Genomic DNA, 21,445 nt, shown 5'->3' with positions numbered 1-21,445 from the left:
AACTTTGTGGCAACAGTTTGGGGAAGACCCTTTCCTGTTCCAGCATGACAATAACCTGTGAACAAAGTGAGGTCCATACAGAAATGGTTTGTCAAGATCAGTGTGGAAGAATTTGACTGGCCTGCACAGAGCCCTGACCTCAACCCCATCAAACACCTTAGGGATGAATTGGAACGCTGACTGCGAGCCAGGCCTAATCGCCCAACATCAGTGCTCTTATGGCTGAATGGAAGCAAGTCCCCGCAGCAGTGTTCCAACATATATTGGAAAGCCTTCCCAGAAGAGTGGAGGCTGTTTTAACAGCAAATGGGGGACCAACGCCATATGTATTTAATGCCCATGATTTTGGAATGAGATGTTCGACGAGCAGGTGTCCACATACAAAAATAAAACTATACTAAAATAAGACTAAATTAGCAAATATTTTACAGAGGCTATCTAAGCAAACATAATGTCCATTGTTAAAATATTACACAACTACTCAAATGAAGTAAGCTGTAATGCTTTCACTATGATGGGAGAGAATGTGGCACTGTCCCTTGGAACTCCACTATGGCAGCTTCTCCTACAACATAACACACATTTTCTGCAATGTCTGTTTTGTAGACAACAGGGGGGAACTTAGAATGCTTTGCAATGCTCTAGAATCGAACTGGCCCTTCTGGGTCTCCTGGCTCTCCTTTGTCTCCTGTCTGGGCCCTGTGTTTAGGCAGAGCCAAGGTCTGCTCCAGAAGCCTGGCCAGGTACCCATCCTCCGCCCTCTCCCCCACCCGCACCAAATGGCTCTCACTCTGGCCCATAGGCCGCTGGGAAGCCTGGGCTAAGGGTGCTGACTGAGTCCGGGGGACCCTGCAGGGTGGCTGGGGAGGGCTAAGGGATGAAGGGGCAACTGGGGCAGTCAGGGTCAGCTCCTCCATGGGGATTTGTGGAGGTGTGTTTGTACCTTGTTGAACTACGGCCTGTGTCTCTGTCTCTGGTAAAGCCACTGGACCAGAGGAGCTCTCAACACTTTTTTCTTTGTGGAGTGCCATAAGATTGGCAGGTTGTCCCATAACATTGTGCTCATTGCCCCCTGGTGGCTCATAAGGTGGTGGCCCAGCCCCAGCCTGGGGAGGCCCGTCGGGGGTCACTTGAGCTTGGACGGTGTGGATGAGAACGGGGTCTGGAGATGGAAGAAGGACTTCCTCATCTTCCTCTTCCTCCCTATTTAGAGCTTCCTTGTCCTTCCTTTCCTCCTTAGAGGGGCTGTTGTCCTGGGAGATGACATCTGGCTTGTGGGTGATGATGTGGAGACCCAGACCCCCTGCTCCTGGTTGTTTGGTACCCGGGTCAGGGGTGACTCCCCTGGGGGGCTTGAGAGGGGTGAGCAGAACAGGTAGCTCCAAACCCAGGGCCTTCTGTGGCAGTTCCTCTGGCTTGGCTAGAAATAAAAGACAGGAACATTAAAACTGAGGTAAATTATAGGAACTATGCTTTGCTTTACAGTTCTGTTTCAGTTGGTACGTAAGTGTTAACCTGGTTTATGCTTAAACATTAAATGGTAATTACGGGTACCCTCTTTCAAAAATACCCCACAACTAACTAACCAGCATCAAATGGTCATTATGTGACCTAATATCTTTCCACAAGGGAGAGCTCATTCACAAGCCCTCATGAGATGTTTGGCCTCTGCATTTTCTACCGATTTAAACTTGTTATCCTCGTCAAACGGTACGTAAAATCAGCTAAGCAGCGTGTTACCTGGGGGTGGAAGGTTCAGCTTCATCTTCCGTAGTTCCGCCACGGAGGCCTGCAGCTGATCGATGACGACGTCATCGCTGTGGAGGAAAGACAGGCCGATCTTGTCCTGAAGGAACTCTCTCAGGTCCTCCAGATTCATCTTCAGGAGACGCTCTGATGACGCACAGAGACAGCAAACGGGACGGGAGTCGACGTGGTTGGAGTTAACAGAGACACAATACACAGGACAGGAGTCGACCACGCATAGCTGAGAGCAATAATTGTATTAGCAAAGAGTTATGTAATGAGTAGCTAATAGCTAATAGGCTAAAGTAGCTAAAAGGCTACTTGTCAAAGGTAGATGCACTCCTTACTCTTAAATATTCGAAGGATTGTGTAGGACATGGCGGAAAGAATTGTCTCCCCTTCCAGAATGTAGATGTCCCACAGACGTAGAGTCAGGGTGAACGGGGTCTATGAGGAGAGGGGAAAAAATATAATTTTCCATTCACAAAGCGGTAAAACTATTCTTAAAATCAGCGGTCCAAAAATACCACAAGTCATGAGTTCACATACTATACATTAATACGATTGTTTTCCTATCTGTAAACACATCGGCTTATCATCCCCAAGATGTCCATTATCGATCCATGACATAATCATTGGTTGCTAGGCTAAGTCTTTGTTTGTCTTCATCTTTCTCTCTCTCTCCCTCCCCTCCTGCCTCCAGTCCAGTGGTAGTGAGGGGGGATATGTGGCGTCCGCTCCTAACCCACAGCCCCAGCCCATAGCCCCATCTCTGTGGTGGGCCCCGGCGGGACTGAGAAGCGCTGACAGCAGCATCTCTCACCAAACCACCAAAGCCATAGGATTGTGTGTATGAACAGAGTCGAGGACACACTGAGTAGTTATTAAGCCACGCGATTATGCTTATGTTACGTTCCCTTTTATACGCAGTTAACAACGCTAATAAAGGCTGAAATAAAGTTTTACTTTGTAAGTTCATCCTGCTTGGAGTTGTAATCATGTGAAATGAATGAACGTCCATGAATACAATTGCGATTCTGCTATTTGACGTTATTATTGTTGGTGAATATGGGGCTCACGGCATGAATTCTTTGACCTCTTTCTCCTCTGCTAAAAGTTATAATATGCCAATCGTTTGTCAGCAATCCCAGATCCCAGATTGTACCTTTAAGGAGAAGAGTTCTTGGTTGTCACGGGCCAATAGAAAAACAAAGAATTATTTAAATCGGCTGAAAATGGCAACAGTCCTTTAAAACACACTTTCTCTCACCCTGTCAATGAAACACTGCAGGAACCATTTGGTGCTGTAGATCCCACAGGACATCTGTTCCCTGTCCTAGAGAGACAGAGGGAGAGAGGGATGGAGGGAGAGAGAACAAGAGAGAGGGGATGGAGGAAGAAAGAGAAAAGGGAGGGAGAGAGAGGAGAAAGAGATGGAAGACGGGTAGAAAGAACGATGGTCAGTTCTACACAGTAACACGCATTTCAATGTAGCTATATGCAATTACTGTAATAACCTCACTATTATGAAACATGATGCCATTACGTAATGTGTGTGTGTATGTATGTGAGTGTGTGTATGTGCATGTGTGTGTGTGTGTGTGTGTGTGTGTGTGTGTGTGTGTGTGTGTGTGTGTGTGTGTGTGTGTGTGTGTGTGTGTGTGTGTGCATGTATGTGGTTGTGTGTGTGAAGGAAACCTAAACAGTGACCTATGTCAAATAATGCATGAAAAATGTGTATGTAAAATGTCTATGTAAAACGTATGTATACAGTATGTAGCAGAAAATCTGTAAATAACAAACAAGACATGTGTCTTCCGAAGAGGGGGGGTAGTCGATGGGTTAATAAAAAAATTAAAAAACTGATCTAACCAGATGTTTCTTCAGTTTGGGGATGAGTTTGGAGAGAATCTGATCGTGGTGCGCCTGGAAGCGCTGCAGTTTGGGAAACCCAGGAATAAAGAAACCTTAGCGGGAGAAGGAGAGGGAAGGTATATGATTAGACTGCTTTATTAACTTGTGTAAACACACAGGCACATCTTGTGGCTAGAACTCCATAACAGAATGTACTTACTAGTCAATAACTATAATTCCAAATCTTTATTAAGATTTTAATACATATTCATATATTATTCCACTGGTAATGTAGCTGATTCCTATTATTGATTGGTCGGACCACCATGCATGACATATCTGATCGGTTGAATCAATGTTTACGGGATATCTTATTGGTCAGCTCACCGTGCATGGCATGCTTCTGATTGGTCAGTAGCTGTGACAGGGCCCAGAAGGCGTCTTCCTCGTTCATGTACATCAGCAGCAAGGCGGCAACCTGGCTCATGCCCTGGCAGTAGCTCACCTCCTATAGGGTCAGAGGTTAGAGGTCAAACAATGTCACATTGATCACCAGGCTACATTTGTTCTGATGTAGGTTTTGTCTCCTTAAAGTTGGAGGCAGTTCAGTTGCCACTAGTTTTAGTGTTACAAAGCAGTTAATTGCTGAACATCGGGCTGAATCGTAATGCAAAACATTATTTAAATATTGACATTATTTATGACTGAGGGAAGACTAAAACAAACTCACCGTGTTGTAGACTGAATAGGCAGACAGGACATGAAATAAAGACTGCTGTCTGTGTAGACACAGAGAGGAGAGAGGGAGGTCAGTCGTTCAGAGACAGAGAAGGGTAATTGCCATGGTTCAGGCAACTTTCACGTCAAAACCTGTATATACTGTACATATGTAGGATCTGAATTTGATCACTCTTTTGTTGCTGAGAATTTTCCTGCACCACAGTAAAGGCAGATGAGCTAAGTGATTTAAATAAATTAACTGAAAAGATGAGGGGGGGAGGGGTGAGTCTCTTGGTTAACAACAGCTGGTGCCCGATCTCTAATGTTAAGTCCCAAGTTTTTGCTCGCCTGAGATAGAATATCTCATGATAAGCTGCAGACCATACTATCTACCAATGCAGTTTATCTATATTTTTTTCGTAGCTGTCTATTTACTAATAAGTTGTGTATTTATTCCTTGTGTTATAATTATTATATATGTTTCTCTCTACACTGTTGGGAAGGCCCCGTAAGTATTTCACTGTTAGTCTACACCTGTTGTTTATGAAGCATGTGACAAATGACATTTTATTTTATTTGTTCGGAATGATGATGAAAAAAATGACATTACATTTCTAATTAGACTGCGTGTCTGTGGGTGTTTCTCAACATGCATACTCCCATGCTCTGAGTGAGTTCTTCGAGGGCATTCTCGAGTGGGTTCTTATTCGGACGAGTGTGGAGAACGCATGCATTTTACATTTGAGAAGACGGCGCGTCCCCGTGCTACTGCGTTACCTTTGACCTTTTAGAGTAGCTAAATTGCATCATCAACATTTCGCCTGTTCATCTATGCTGGACTTTCAACGACCACCCCTCTGTAACTAATGTTAAATATCAAACATTTGTAGATTGGACCATCGGAGTTAGTTTAATATTATTGTCAGTAAAGCGATTGAGACTATTAATCCGTTTGTGTTTTTTGAATTATTTCGCAAAATAGAAATGTGATTAATTTCGCTACTTTCCATGATGTGTGGACAATATGTTGTGTAGACTACATTACACATGGTGACGTTTTGACCACATTGAATTGCGGGGGAATTACACATCCTTTTTACCTCAGTTTGGTGATGTTAGTATATAAGTTTAGTCAACACGATGACACAATTGCTTAAAACCGATCAATATCTTTGGTTTTGTACTGTTGATTTTGTCAAACACGCTGGGGGGGTCGCGGGACTTAGAACGCAGCTATTATTTTCTTCCTCAGTAAAAGTCTCTTAATAAAAGTCACTGGCCGCACACCAACACATGGACTTGACAGTCAAACTATCGCATAAATAGCACTGTTGATAACCTATGGCGGGTCGTGATTCGTTGAACTTCACAGAAAAAGCGGTTTGTTCCTTTTTGCAGCCCCCCGAAATCAATATAATGTCACAGCATGTATAGGTTATTTCAAGATTCCGTGTGGCCTTTGCATAGTGTTTACGTTTTAGGAAAATAAATGTAACTTTCAACATTCATTTCCATGGTATTACACTTAACTTGTGCTTTAGACTGCCTACTACTTGTGATGCTAATCTTCATAGTTATCGTAGTGAGAGTTGATGTAAAAAAAAAAAGAGCCAATCTTTGCAATGATGAGAAAATAATCGCCGTTTTGACTGCCTGTCTGTGTCTTGCTTGTGATATATATATATACATGATGTATCCAAAGTATGCAGACACCCTTCAAATTAGTGGATTTGGCTATTTCAGCCACACCCGTTGCCGAGAGGTGTATAAAATCAAGCACACAGCCTTGTAATCTCCATAAACAAACATTGGCAGTCGAATGGCCTTACTGAAGAGCTCAGTGACTTTCAACGTGCCACCGTCATAGGATGCCACCTATCCAACAAGTCAGTTCGTCAAATTTCTGCCCTGCAAGAGCTGACCCGGTCAACTGTAAGTGCTGTTATTGTGAAGTGGAAACGTCTAGGAGCAACAACGGCTCAGCCGCGAAGTGGTAGGCCACACAAGCTCACAGAATGGGACCGGCGAGTGCTGAAGTGCGTAGCGCGTAAAAATAGTCTGTCCTCGGTTGCAGCTCTCATTACTGAGTTCCAAACTGCCTCTGAAAGCAATGTCAAGAGCTTCATGAAATGGGTTTCCATGGCCGAGCAGCCGCACACAAGCCTAAGATCGCCAAGCGTCGGCTGGAGTAGTGTAAAGCTCGCCACCATTGGACTCTGGAGCAGTGGAAACACATTCTCTGTGATGAATCACGCTTCACCATCTGGCAGCCCGACAAAATAATCTGGGTTTGGCGGAGTGGAAAGCCTTCCCAGAAGAGCGGAGGCTGTTATAGCAGCAAAGGGGGGACCAACTCCATATTAATGCCCATGATTATGGAATGAGATGTTGGACGAGCAGTTGTCCACATACTTTTGGTCACGTAGTGTCCTTGCCTAATTACATGAAATAGACTGCCTTTGTGTTGTGCTTATGTTTGCAACACTGTTACAACAGACAACAAAGATTGTACGAACATGTTGATCATGTCTTTTGTGCACAACATGAAGTTTCCCCCTCCATGTCAATGAGGGGGAAGCAGCAGCGGACAGTGGGAGCTACGTAGGCAGTAGAGCGGGCAGCAGCTACGTAAAAATCTATGTATAAATAGCACCAGGAGCTCCAGAATATCCGAAACCGGAGCCACTCTAATATTAAATAGACTGGGAGATCTGATCCTAGATCAGCACTGAGACATTCAGTGGCAAGAAAAAGTATGTGAACCCTTTGGAAAACCTTGGATTTCTGCATAAATTGGTCATAAAATTTGATCTGATCTTCATCGAAGTCACAACAATAGACAAACAGTCTGCTTAAACTAATAACACAAACAATTATACATGTTCATGTCTTTATTGAACACACCGTGTAAACATTCACAGTGCAGGTTGGAAAAAGTATGTGAACCCTTGGATTTAATAACTGGTTGACCCTCCTTTGGCAGCAATAACCTCAACCAAACGTTTTCTGTAGTTGCAGATCAGACGGTCAGGAGGAATTTTGGACCATTCCTCTTGCAAAACTGTTCCAGTTCAGCAATATTCTTGGGATGTCTGGTGTGAACCGCTCTCTTGAGGTCATGCCACAGCATCTCAATCGGGTTGAGGCCAGGACTCTGACTGGGCCACTCCAGAAGGCGTATTTTCTTCTGTTGAAGCCATTCTGTTGTTGATTTACTTCTGTATTTTGGGTCATTGTCCTGTTGCATCACCCAACGGACAGATAGCCTTACATTCTCCTGCAAAATGTATTTTTCCGTTGATGATAGCAAGCTGTCCAGGCCCTGAGGCAGCAAAACAGCTCCAAACCATGATGCTCCCTTCACCATACTTTACAGTTGGGATGAGGTTTTGATGTTGGTGTGCTGTGCCTTTTTTTCTCCACACATAGTGCCTTCCAAACAACTCAACTTTAGTTTCATCTGTCCACAGAATATTTCGCCAGTAGTGCTGTGGAACATCCAGATGCTCTTTTGTGAACTTCAGACGTGCAGCAATGTTTTTTTTGGACAGTGGTGGCTTCTTCCATGGTGTCCTCCCATGAACACCATTATTGTTTAATTTTTTACGTATCGTAGACTCGTCAACAGAGATGTTAGCATGTTCCAGAGATTTCTGTGAGTCTTTAGCTGACACTTGAAGATTCTTCTTAAGCTCATTGAGCATTCTGCGCTGTGCTCTTGCAGTCATCTTTGTAGGACGGCCACTCCTAGGGAGAGTAGCAACAGTGCTGAACTTTCTTCATTTATAGACAATTTGTCTTACCATGGACTGATGATCGTCAAGGCATTTAGAGATACTTTTGTAACCCTTTCCAGCTTTATGCAAGTCAACAATTCTTAATCTTGGGTCTTCTGAGATCTCTTTTGTTTGAGGCATGGTTCACATCAGGCAATGCTTCTTGTGAATAGCAAACAAACATTTTGTGAGTGTTTTTTATAGGGCAGGGCAGCTCTAACCAACATCTCCAATCTTGTCTCAATGATTATACTCCAGGTTAGCAGACTCTAGGGGTTTACACACTTTTTCCAACCTACACTGTGAATGTTTAAATGATGTATTCAATATAGACAAGAAAAATACAATAATTTGTGCGTTATTAGTTTAAGCAGACTGTGTTTGTCTGTTGTTGTGACTTAGATGAAGATCAGATCAGATTTTATGAGCAATTTATGCAGAAATCCAGATAATTCCAAATGGTTCACATACTTTTTCTTGCCACTGTACATGAACAGCCACCCTTACGGTGGAATACAGCTGCTGACTTACTTGACTCCGAATCGATCCATGAACATGATGTGGTTTCTAAACGTCCTGTTCACGTCCAGATCGATCTGTTTGATTTCCTGGGAGAAGATTCTGGCTTGATCCTTCATCCTCTGAAAATGTCAATTAAAACAATATACACATTTTCTAAATCCCTTGCACACTTCAAACATATTAGAAATAAATGAACAGCAACAGTACACTGTCTTGGTAAAAAAATATGTCCCCCAATTTTTTCTCTCTCAAAATCATAGATTCTATAGTATACAGGCAATATATTATTATATTAACTTTATATCAAAAGCCATAATCCCCTGTCAGTAAACCTCTGTTATTGTGTGATGTGCGTGTGATCTTTGTATCTCCATGTCAATGCCATTTGCCTGTTTTCATGCTACATACAGTAACATCATCCTCTCTCTTTTTGGAGCCACACCCAACAATCAATCAAAAACAATGTCAAATCAAATCAAGTTGATTTGTCACGTGCGCCGAATAGTAGACCTTACAGTGAAATGCTTACTTATAGGCTCTAACCCACAGTGCAAAAAAAGGTATTAGGTGATCAATAGGTAAGTAAAGAAATAAAAACAACAGTAAAAAGACAGTGAAAAATAACAGTAGTGAGGCTATATACAGTAGCGAGGCTATATACAGACACCGATTAGTCGGGCTGATTGAGGTAGTATGTACATGTAGATATGGTTAAAGTGACTATGCATATATGATCAACAGAGAGTAGCAGTAGCGTAAAAGAGGGGTTGGCGGGTGGTGGGTGGCGGGACACAAGGCAGATAGCCCGGCTAGCACTGGTTGGTCAGGCCAATTGAGGTAGTATGTACATGAATGTATAGATAAAGTGACTATGCATATATGATAAACAGAGAGTAGCAGCAGCTACTAAAAGAGGGGTTGGGGGGGGGGGGGGGGGGGGGGCACACAATGCAAATAGTCCGGGTAGCCATTCGATTACCTGTTCAGGAGTCGTATGGCTTGGGTGTAAAAACTGTTGAGAAGCCATTTTGTCCTAGACTTGGCACTCCGGTACCGCTTGCCATGCGGTAGTAGAGAGAACAGTCTATGACTGGGGTGGCTGGGGTCTTTGACAATTTTTAGGGCCTTCCTCTGACACCGCCTGGATGGCAGAGGTCCTGGATGGCAGGCAGCTTAGCCCCAGTGATGTACTGGGCCGTTCGCACTACCCTCTGTAGTGCCTTGCGGTCGGAGGCCGAGCAGTTGCCATACCAGGCAGTGGTGCAACCAGTCAGGATGCTCTCGATGTTGCAGCTGTAGAACCTTTTGAGGATCTGAGGACCCATGCCAAATCTTTTTAGTTTCCTGAGGGGGAATAGGCTTTGTCGTGCCCTCTTCATGACTGTCTTGGTGTGTTTGGACCATTCTAGTTGTTGGTGATGTGGACACCAAGGAACTTGAAGCTCTCAACCTGCTCCACTACAGCCCCGTCGATGAGAATGGGGGCGTGCTCGGTCCTCCTTTTCCTGTAGTCCACAATCATCTCCGTAGTCTTGGTTACGTTGAGCGATAGGTTGTTATTCTGGCACCACCCGGCCAGGTCTCTGACCTCCTCCCTATAGGCTGTCTCGTCATTGTCGGTGATCAGGCCTACCACTGTTGTGTCGTCTGCAAACTTAATGATGGTGTTGGAGCCGTGCCTGGCCATGCAGTCGTGGGTGAACCGGGAGTACAGGAGGGGACTGAGCACGCACCCCTGAGGGGCTCCAGTGGTGAGGATCAGCGTGGCAGATGTGTTGTTACCTACCCTCACCACCTGGGGGCGGCCCGTCAGGAAGTCCAGGATCCAGTTGCAGAGGGAGGTTTTTAGTCCCAGGATCCTTGATGATCCTTGATGAACTTTGAGTGCACTATGGTGTCGAACGCTGAGCTGGAGTCAATGAATAGCATTCTCACGTAGGTGTTCCTTTTGTCCAGGTGGGAAAGGGCAGTGTGGAGAGCAATAGAGATTGCATAATCTGTGGATCTGTTTGGGCGGTATGCAAATTGGAGTGGTTTCTGGGATAATGGTGTTGATGTGAACCATTACCAGCCTTTCAAAGCACTTCATGGCTACAGACGTGAGTGCTAAGGGTCTGTAGTCATTTAGGCAGGTTGCCTTCATGTTCTTGGGCACAGGGACTATGGTGGTCTGCTTGAAACATGCTGGTATTACAGACTCAATCAGGGACATGTTGAAAATGTCAGTGAAGACACCTGCCAGTCACTATTATTAATCCTTTTGAATGTAGCAACGGGTGGATGGGAGTGGGGGTAGTTGTGAAAAGTAATGGTCCTATAAACATGAAATGGTCTTGGTGTATAACATTACAATATTTTGTGTTCAGCACGCTGGCTTGAGGCTGCAATATGTGGGGGAAGATTAGCACACTTCTATGTGTGTTCATGTACGGTCTAAGTGCCACCAGAAAGTATTCACACCCCTTGACTTTTGTCCACATTTTGCTGTGTTACAGCCTGAAGTTAAATGGATTCCATTTTTATTTTGTGTCACTGATCTACACACAATACCCCAATAATGTCAAAGTGGAATTAAGATTTTTATAGATCTTTACACATTTATAAAAAAGAAAAAGGTGAAATGTCTTGAGTCAATAAGAATTCAACACCTTTGTCAAGCCTAAATTACTCTGGGACTAAAGATGAGCTTAACAGGCTAGATAATAAGTTGCATGGACTAACTCTGTGTGCAATAATGCTGTTTAACATTTTTTCATGACTACCCCACCTCTGTACCCCACACATACAATTATCTCAGTCGAGCAGTGGATTTCAAACACAGATTCAACCACAATGACCAGGGATGTTTTCCAATGCCTCGCAAAGAAAGCCACCTATTGGTAGATGGGTAAAGCAAAAAGAAGCAGCCATTGAATATCTGTTTGAACATGTTGACATGATTCATTACACTTTGTATGGTGTATCAATACACCCGCTCAGGGATTTCACCATGAGGCCAATAGTGATTTTCAACCAGTTACAGAGTTAAACGGCTGTGATAGGAGAAGACTGAGGATAGATCAACAACATTGGAGTTACTCCACAATATTAACCTAAATGACAGAGTGAAAAGAAGGAAGCCTGTACATAATAAAAAATATTCCAAAACATGCATCCTGTTTCCAATAAGGCACTAAAGTAATACAGTGATCCCTCGCCACTTCGCGGTTCACTTATCGCGGATTCGCTATTTCGCGGATTTTCATAATGCATTTTTTTTTTTTTTTTGGTGCATTGTGCTCTGCATTCTGATTCGCTAAAAACTCACTCCCGCTTCTTGTATCAAAACATGCTACGAATTGTGCTATCATTTTGTCGTCTCGTGCAGTTATGTGTACGGGACCCTTTGATGAGCCGTTCATTACAGTTCTCCAACGTAATCGATGGTGGCATGTCGGTGTACAAGGATCTTTTTGCAAAGAAGAAAAAAGAGCGACAACAGCTGCCTATCACTATGTTCTTCTCCCGAACAAACACACCTGCACCGCGGGCTTCAGAAGCAGAGAACACTGCAGAGCGCAGTCAGGATGCAGCGGCCCAGTCTGAAGAGCAGTGAAACGGCCTACACGTGAGTCACTGTATTTGTATACATGTAATAGTTGCTAATTGTAAAAAAAAAAAAAGTTTTCTATTTCGCGGATTTCACTTATCGCGGGTCATTTTCGGAACGTAACCCCCGCGATAAACGAGGGATTACTGTACTGCAAAAAATATGGCAAAGAAATGAACTTTTGTTCCTGAATACAAAGCATTATGTTTGGGGCAATCTAACACAACACATCACTGAGTACCGATCTTCATATTTCCAAGCATGGTGGTGGCTGCATCATGTTATGGGTATGCTTGTCATTGGCAAGGGATTTTTTTGGTTTTGGATAAAAATAAAAGGAATAGAGCTAAGCACAGGCAAAGCCCTAGAGAAAAACCTGGTTCAGTCTGCTTCTCAACAGACACTGGCAGACAAATCCACCTTTGAGCAGGACAATAACCTAAATCGCAAGGCCAAATATACACTGGAGAAACTTACCAAGACAACATTGAATGTTCCTGAGTGGCCTAGTTACAGTTTTGACTTAAATCGTCTTGAAAATCTAATTTTGTGTATATCGTTGACAAAAGATGACAATTAAATACAGTTTAATCCCACTTTGTAACAGAACAAAATGTGGAAAAAGTCAAGGGGTGTGAATCATTTCTGAAGACATTTTACCAATGGAGGGGGAGGAAAGGGACATTACCGTAACGCCATTGTTGAATCACAGGGTATTTATCTCTGGCCAAGTATAGGGTATTCAGTAATGTTGAAAAATTTGTTTTTCATGTACTCTGCCCATGTAGTGAACCTGGTTACTGATAGCGTAGCCTAGCACAATGACATCACTTTCCTGAGACCTGTAGTAGCAGTCGCCTTCAAATCATAACAACATGGTTTAGTGGTCCTGAGTGACCACTGGCTTTAGACTGCAACGTGCTGGTTGGAGCACGGTATCAAATCCCACTGTTTAGAGTAGATGTTTGATGAACCAACAGTGTGTGTATGTGTGCGTGCGTGCATGCGTGCGTGTGTGTGCGTGTTAGATACTGGATACTCTCTTACCTCATACTTCCCCTCGTTCTCATTCTTCACCTTCTCCACATCCAGCATCAGGGCCCAGGCCTGGCCTCTCAGCTGCAGCGGGATACCCTTATACACACGCTTTACCATCTGAGAGGGGAGCAGTGGCACACACAGGGGAGACAGGGGTTAGACAGGGGGTAGACAGGGGGAGTCAGGGGATGAACAAATGGTGGGTTGAGGCAGGAGTGTAAATGTTGACTGAGCATTTCAGGCTAATATAAACATTTATAAACACAAGGAAATGGTGTGGAGTGTGTCTGTGAGAGAGAGTGAGAGGGAGACAGAGAGAGAGAGAGAGAGGAGAGAGAGAGAGAGAGATAGAGGAGTGTTATTCTCACCCTGTCACTGTTCCTGTATTTATCCCATTTCTTCACCATCTTCAGCCATTTCTCCACCCTTTCAATTTCCAGGTTATTTTTCTGTCAGGGCGAAACAGAAAATACATTGTAAACTAGGTGTAAAGTTATGTATGCAAAATGAAAACACATTTACATTAACAAGACGCATTTACACTATACAGTATAGTACAGTAATAAACACAGTACTTACAATGTTTGTTCTAAAACTACAACCAAATTAACTCCCTTCGTGGGATCATATAAAATATCACTTGACTTGAGAACCTGGTGTCCTGACCCCAATGCTATGACTGGCATGTGCTGGTTTGTACTGAATTGACATTTAAAATTGAGGAGAGTTTATCAAATTCTGCCCAAGGTTAAATGTGGTATTAATTGAATCAATCACGACCACATGACCGGTTCTAAGGTGAGAGGAAGCGTAGCTCCCATTCCAGGAGTGAGTGAGATGCCTAAGGATCGGCTTCGCCTTCGATGGATGCCTGGGGCATGTGGCCCTAAGTTAGCGGGAGGGCGGCATGGATTGGCTAACACACACAGAGCACGCACTAAGCATTAACACACACACGCACACGCACGCACACACACAACAGCTGCACAAGGAACATGACACCTCTATATGTTAGAGGTCACACTTGAAAGGTTAGTTAGTGGCTTCAGCACACCACCTAACGGAAACTGTCGTGTGTCTCTTCGACCCTTATGATGCATATGTTGCATTTCCTCTCCTTACCTTCTCCTCTTGTGCACTAGGGGTTGGCAGCTCCTTGTCACTGTGGGGGGGAAAAAATGGACAACATCAGTCAGATTCTGCCAGTCGAGTAACGTGTACAATACCATACACACAAACCCAGTTTGACTTACTGCAGAAATCCGAAACGGTCAGTGACTCTGTAAATACTGTAGTCTGCATCCTCCCAGGAGTCAATCACCATCCCCTCCTGTCTGCCCTGGAATAACACACAGACACACAGACAAATCAGAAACAGCACACAGCCACGGGGAAAACATGCAGTAAGTTGGGCCTGTTGCTTTAAAAGAGTTAATTCAAGTCAGACTTTGGGCCTTTGAATTGGAGCCACTGGGAAAAACACAACACACGCTGTTCTCTCGAGAACAGCACATTTGATTTTAGTACAAGCGCATCACATCGCTGTGCCCGTCTCAAAGGTGATACAAATGGATGCATTGTGTCTATCTATGCTGTGTTAAATCGTGGCCATTAGAACAGAAAATACCATTGCCATATGTACATTGTGGCGCAGATATTGCCCAAGGGGCAGAGGACAACTTTCTCTCAGAACGAGTCAATGGACTACATAGATGTGGCTAACTATTAGAAAGCATAGAAAACAATCAGAAAGCAGGTTGCGAGCAAAGAGAGAGAGGGTCGATACATACAGCCGACAGAAACCACAGAAAACCAAACCATGCCACCACAGACGAACGATCGCAGCGATGACGCCCTGAGGGTACACTGCAAATGGTGTCAAGTGTGAGAAAGTGAGAGGGCTAAAAATAGGTCCTGGCGGATGTCATTTGGGGGGGAGAACGCAGAGAGCGGAAAGGGGGAGATGGATATAATTAAACAGTGAAAGGGAGATGAGAAGGAATGTGTGGAAAGCGAGAGAGAGAGGGGGAGAGAGAGACACATGGTCAGAGAACATGCTTGGACTTCCCAATGTTCCTCCATGCATACACTACCGTTCAAAAGTTTGGGGTCACTTAGAAATGTCCTTGTTTTTAAAAGAAAAGCAATTTTTTTGTCCATTAAAATAACATCAAATTCATCAGAAGTACAGTGTAGACATTGCTAATGTTGTAAATGACTATTGTAGCTGGAAACGGCAGATTTTTTATGGAATATCTACATAGGCGCACAGATGCCCATTATCAGCAACCATCACTCCTTTGTTCCAATGGCACGTTGCGTTAGCTAATCCAAGTTCATCATTTTAAAAAGCTAATTGATCGTTAGAAAACACTTTAGCAATTATGTTAGCACAGCTGAAAATTGTTGTACTGAGTAAAGAAGCAATAAAACTGGCCTTCTTTAGACTAGTTGAGTATCTGGAGCATCTTCGTTTGTGGGTTCAAAATGGGACTCAAAATGGCCAGAAACAAAGAAATATCTTCTGAAACTCGTGAGTCTATTCTTATTCTGAGAAATTGGCAAGAAACTGAAGATCTCGTACAACGCTGTGTACTACTCCCTTCACAGAACAGCGCAAACTGGCTCTAACCAGAACAGAAAGAGGAGTGGGAGGCCCCGGTGCACAACTGAGCAAGAGGACAAGTACATTAGAGTGTCTAGTTTGAGAAACAGATACAAGTCCTCAACTGGCAGCTTTATTAAATAGTGCCCGTTAAAACATCAGTCTTAACATCAACAGTGAAGAGGCGACTCCGGGATGCTGGCCTTCTAGGCAGAGTTGCAAAGAAAAAACCATATCTCAGATATGCTGGAGGGTCGAGAGTTTCAAGTTCCTTGGTGTCCACATCATCAACGAACTATCATGGTCCAAACACACCAAGACAGTTGTGAAGAGGGCACAACAAAACATTTTCCACCTCAGGAGACTGAAAAGATTTGGCATGGGTCCCCAGATCCTCAAAAGGTTCTACAGCTGCTCCATCGAGAGCATCCTGACCGGTTGCATCACCGCCGGGTATGGCAACTGCTAGGCATCTGACCATAAGGCGCTACAGAGGGTAGTGCTTATGGCCCAGTACATCACTGGGTCCAAGCTTCCTGTCATCCTGGAGTCAGAGGAAAGCCCACAAAATTGTCAGAGACTCCAGTCACCCAAGTCATAAACTGTTTTCTCTGCTACCGCATGGCAAGTGGGACCGGAGCGCCAAGTCTAGGACCAAAAGGCTCCTTAACAGCTTCTACCCCCAAGCCATAAGACTGCTGAATAATTGCACTGCATCGCAGCGCTAGCTGCGCCACCAGAGTCTCTGGGTTCGCGCCCAGGCTCTGTCGCAGCCGGCCGCGACCGGGAGGTCCGTGGGGCGACGCACAATTGGCTTAGCGTCGTCCGGGTTAGGGAGGGTTTGGCCGGTAGGGATATCCTTGTCTCATCGCGCTCCAGCGACTCCTGTGGCGGGCCAGGCGCAGTGCGCGCTAACCGAGGGGGGCGGGTGCACGGTGTTTCCTCCGACACATTGGTGCGGCTGGCTTCCGGGTTGGAGGCGCGCTGTGTTAAGAAGCAGTGCGGCTTGGTTGGGTTGTGCTTCGGAGGACGCATGGCTTTCGACCTTCGTCTCTCCCGAGCCCGTACGGGAGTTGTAGCGATGAGACAAGATAGTAATTACTAGCGATTGGATACCACAAAAATTGGGGAGAAAAGGGGAGAAAAAAAAAAAGACTGCTGAATAATTAATCAAATGGACACTGGACTATTTACATTGACTGCCCCCTCCCTCTCCTCCATTTGTTTTGTACACTGCTGCTACTCGCTGTTTATTATCTATGCATAGTCACTTCAACCCTACCTACATGTACAAATTACCTCAACTAACCTGTACCTCCGCACACTGACTCGGTACCGGTACCCCATGTATATAGCCTCGTTATTGTTATTTTATTGTGTTACTTTTTCTATTTTTTTTTTTTTTACTTTTGTTTATTTGGTAAATATTTTCTATACATAATTTTAACCCATTTTACAAGAGATTCTCTAAAATGTAAATGTTCCAGGCATTTATATATAAACTCCAGTCATACTTTATCAAAATACTTTTCAAAGTCTGCTATAAATAGCCTGGTTTCCCACATTTTTCATAGTGTTCTATTGTTTCCAGTACTTGCCTTATATTATCTCCAATGTATCATCCATGTAAACAACCTGTCTAATTAGAATGAATAATGTCCGACAATACCTTCTTAATTCTATGCGCTATACATTTTGCTAGAATTTTTGCACCACAACACTGAAGTGTAAGGGGCCTCCAATTTTTTAAATGGACTGGATCTTTATATTTCCCACTTGTATCCTGTTTCAGTAATAATGAAATCAGACATTCTTGGTGAGTGTCTGATAATCTACCATTTATATAGGAGTGGTTAAAACATGCTAATAACGGTCCTCTGAGTATATCAACAAAGGTTTGGTATACCTCCACTGGTATGCCATCCAGCCCTGGAGTTTTCCCGGACTTAAAAGGCTTTAACTGCATCAAGAAGTTCCTCCTCTTTAATTCACCGTCACAAGTCTTTCTGTATGGCTGTTAATGTTACATTTTTAATAGAAAAAAATCCATACAATTAGCTTCGGTTAGAGGAGATGGAGGAGACTGAAATGAAAACATATGCTTAAAGTTCTTTGCTTCCTCTTTCAAAATATAATTTGGTGAATCATAGGTGACTCCGTCATTTGAAACAAGTTTAAGTAAATTATGTCTGGTAGCATTTCTATGTTGAAGATTTAAAAAGAATTTGATGCATTTTTCCACATATTCCATCCAGTTTGCTTTATTATTATAATATATTCCACTTGAACTTCCTTGAATAAATTCCTCCATTTCCTTTTGTTTTTCCTCTAACTTATGCTGAGCCTGTATGGTACAACTTTTATTGCTATCTATCTGTTCTGTTAGACCTTCTATGTCCTTTGTTAGTATGGACTCCTTTGACCTAAATTGCTTTTGTTTTAGAGATGAGTACTGAATTGCATGGCCTCTAACGCCACATTTAAATGTGTCCCATACAATAAGCGGATTTGATGTACCTATGTTATGTTGAAAAAATTCAGTTAAAAACTGTTAACTAGAGTTAATCCTCTAGTTAAAAACAAGTTATTATCCAATAGGCTTTGATTGAATTTCCAATATCCTCGCCCACATGGAAATTCAGTAAGGGTAATGTATATGCCAATTATCTGATGGTCCGACCGCATTCTATCCCCTATCAACACTTTTTTCAATTTTGGTGCCAACGAGAATGACATAAGAATGAAGTGAAGACGACTAGCTTGATTGAGCCTCCACCATGTATATCTCACTAGGTCAGGATATTTAAGACTCCATATATCCACTAGTTCCAATGTATCCATGACATTCATGATGTCCTTAAGAGCATGAGGGTGATAGTTTGTAATGTGATTTCCTTTACGGTCCATTGAGGTATTTAAAATTGTATTATAATCTCCCACCATAATAACAGAGTCTTGTATTGCTTGCAGGGTTGATCATTTATTATAAACTCAGCAACCAAAGAAACGCCTCTTTTTCAGGACCCTGTCTTTCAAAGATAATTCGTAAAAATCCAAATAACTACACAGATCTTCATTGCAAAGTGTTTAAACACTGTTTCCCATGCTTGTTCAATGAACCATAAACAATGAATGAACATGCACCTGTGGAACGGTCGATAAGACACGAACAGCTTACAGATGGTAGGCAATTAAGGTCACAGTTATAAAAACCTAGGACACTAAAGAGGCCTTTCTACTGACTCTGAAAAACATCAAAAGAAAGATGCCCAGGGTCCCTGCTCATCTGTGTGAACGTCCCTTAGGCATGCTGCAAGGAGGCATGAGGACTGCAGATGTGGCCAGGGCAATAAATTGCAATGTCCGTACTGTGAGATGCCTAAGACAGCGCTACAGGGAGAAAGGATGGACAGCTGATCGTCCTCGCAGTGGCAGACCACGTGTAACAACACCTGCACAGGATTGGTACATCCGAACATCACACCTGCGGGACAGGTATAGGATGGCAACAACAACTGCCAGAGTTACACCAGGAATGCACAATCCCTCCATCAGTGTGTCACAGCATCATCGGACTGAGCTTGTTGTCATTGCAGGCAACCTCAACGCTGTGCGTTACAGGGAAGACATCCTCCTCCCTCAAGTGGTAACCTTCCTGCAGGCTCATCCTGACATGACCCTCCAGCATGACAATGCCACCAGCCATACTGCTTGTTCTGTGCGTGATTTCCTGCAAGACAGGAATGTCAGGGTTATGCCATGGCCAGCGAAGAGCCTGGATCTCAATCCCATTGAGCACGTCTGGGACCAGTTGGATCGGAGTGTGAGGGATAGGGCAATTCCCCCCAGAAATGTCCGGGAACTTGCAGGTGCCTTGGTGGAAGAGTGGGGTAACATCTCACAGCAAGAACTCGCTAATTTGGTGCAGTCCATGAGGAGGAGATGCACTGCAGTACTTAATGCAGCTGGTGGCCACACCAGATACTGACTGTTACTTTTGATTTTGACCCCCCGTTTGTTCAGGGAACTATTATTCCATTTCTGTTAGTCACATGTCTTTGGAACTTGTTCAGTTTATGTCTCAGTTGTTGGATGTTGTTATGTTCATACAAATATTTACACATGTTACGTTTGCTGAAGATAAATGCAGTTGACTGTCGAGGACATTTCTTTTTTTGCTGAGTTTATATATTTTCAAAGAAGCATGGATCATCATTATTTGGTCCGTATGGGTTAATGAGCCATATCTGTTTATGGTCCAATAACATATTTTAGATCATCCCTCTACCTTGCGGATGTGTTTGGACAGTATCAAAATAACTGTTAATTAATATCATCACCCCTTCTGAGTTTCTTTGCCGATGGGAAAAGTATACAGTTGAAGTCGGAAGTTTACATACACCTTAGCCAAATACATTTAAACTCAGTTTTTCACAACAACATTTAATTCTAGTAAAAATGCCCTGTCTTAGGTCAGTTGGGATCACCACTTTATTTTAAGAATGTTAAATGTCAGAATAATAGCAGAGAGAATTATTTATTTCAGCTTTTATTTATTTCATCACATTCCCAGTGGGTCAGACGTTAAGTATTTGGTAGCATTTCCTTAAAATTGTTTAACTTGGGTCAAACGTTTTGGGTAGCCTTCCACAAGCTTCCCACAATAAGTTGGGTGAATTTTGGTCCATTCCTCCTGACAGAGTTGGTGTAATTGAGTCAGGTTTGTAGGCCTCCTTGCTCGCACACGTTTTTTCAGTTCCGCCCACACATGTTCTATAGGATTGAGGTCAGGGTTTAGTGATGGCCTCTCCAATACCTTGACTTTGTTGTCCTTAAGCCATTTTGCCACAACTTTGGAAGTATGCTTGGGGTCATTGTTCATTTGGAAGACCCATTTGCGACCAAGCTTTAACTTCCTGACTGATGTCTTGAGATGTTGCTTCAATATATCCACATAATTTTCCTTCTCATAATGCCATCTATTTTGTGAAATGCACCAGTCCCTCCTGCAGCAAAGCACCCCCACAACACGATGCTGCCACCCCAGGTCTTCACGGTTGGGATGGTGGTCTTCGGCTCGCAAGCCTCCCCCTTTTTCCTCCAAACCATAACGATGGTCATTATGGCCAAACAGTTCTATTTTTGTTTCATCAGACCAGAGGACATTTCTCCAAAAAGTACGATCTTTGTCCCCATGTGCAGTTGCAAACCGTAGTCTGGCTTTTTTATGGCGGTTTTGGAGCAGTGGCTTCTTCCTTGCTGAGCGGCCTTTCAGGTTATGTTGCTATAAGACTCGTTTTACTGCACCCAAGGTAGAACCAGGTCTACAATTTTTTTCTGAGGTCTTGGCTGATTTCTTTTGATTTTCCTATGATGTCAAGCAAAGAGGCACTGAGTTTAAAGGTAGACCTTGAAATACATCCACAGTTACACCTCCAATTGACTCAAATTATGTCAATTAGCCTATCAGAAGCTTATAAAGCCATGACACAATTTCATGGAATTTTCCAAGCTGTTTATAGGCACAGTCAGCTTAGTGTATGTAAACTTCTGACCCACTGGAATTGTGATACAGTGAGTTATAAGTGAAATAAT

General features: G+C 43.4%; 1 protein-coding gene across 1 annotated transcript; it reads right to left on the bottom strand.

Moving 5' to 3' along the window:
• Positions 1–345: 345 nt before the first annotated feature.
• Positions 346–13,677, bottom strand: LOC120025337 (USP6 N-terminal-like protein). Its single transcript, XM_038969859.1, has 10 exons — positions 13,614–13,677; positions 13,255–13,362; positions 8,628–8,737; positions 4,331–4,379; positions 3,988–4,108; positions 3,619–3,713; positions 3,017–3,082; positions 2,094–2,193; positions 1,741–1,893; positions 346–1,420 (listed from the first exon to the last, which is right to left on the bottom strand). Exons 1-10 carry the CDS (start codon positions 13,650–13,652, stop codon positions 642–644), a joined length of 1,620 nt encoding a protein of 539 aa, XP_038825787.1. The 5' UTR covers positions 13,653–13,677; the 3' UTR covers positions 346–641.
• Positions 13,678–21,445: the final 7,768 nt, after the last annotated feature.

Source organism: Salvelinus namaycush, chromosome 30 (genome assembly GCF_016432855.1).
Source record: "Salvelinus namaycush isolate Seneca chromosome 30, SaNama_1.0, whole genome shotgun sequence".
In the NCBI taxonomy this organism is placed as follows: domain Eukaryota; kingdom Metazoa; phylum Chordata; class Actinopteri; order Salmoniformes; family Salmonidae; genus Salvelinus; species Salvelinus namaycush.
The sequence above is the reverse complement of the archived record's forward strand: the minus strand, read 5'-3'. Positions and strand labels throughout refer to the sequence as shown.

Coding starts and splice junctions, on each gene's coding strand:
- LOC120025337 (XM_038969859.1), bottom strand. CDS start 13,652: ATGGTGAAGAAATGGGATAAATACAGGAACAGTGACAGG. Junction 4,380..8,627: donor ATGGATCGATTCGGAGTCAA/GTAAGTCAGCAG, acceptor GTGTCTACACAG/ACAGCAGTCTTTATTTCATG. Junction 2,194..3,016: donor TGCAGTGTTTCATTGACAGG/GTGAGAGAAAGT, acceptor CTCTCCTCATAG/ACCCCGTTCACCCTGACTCT.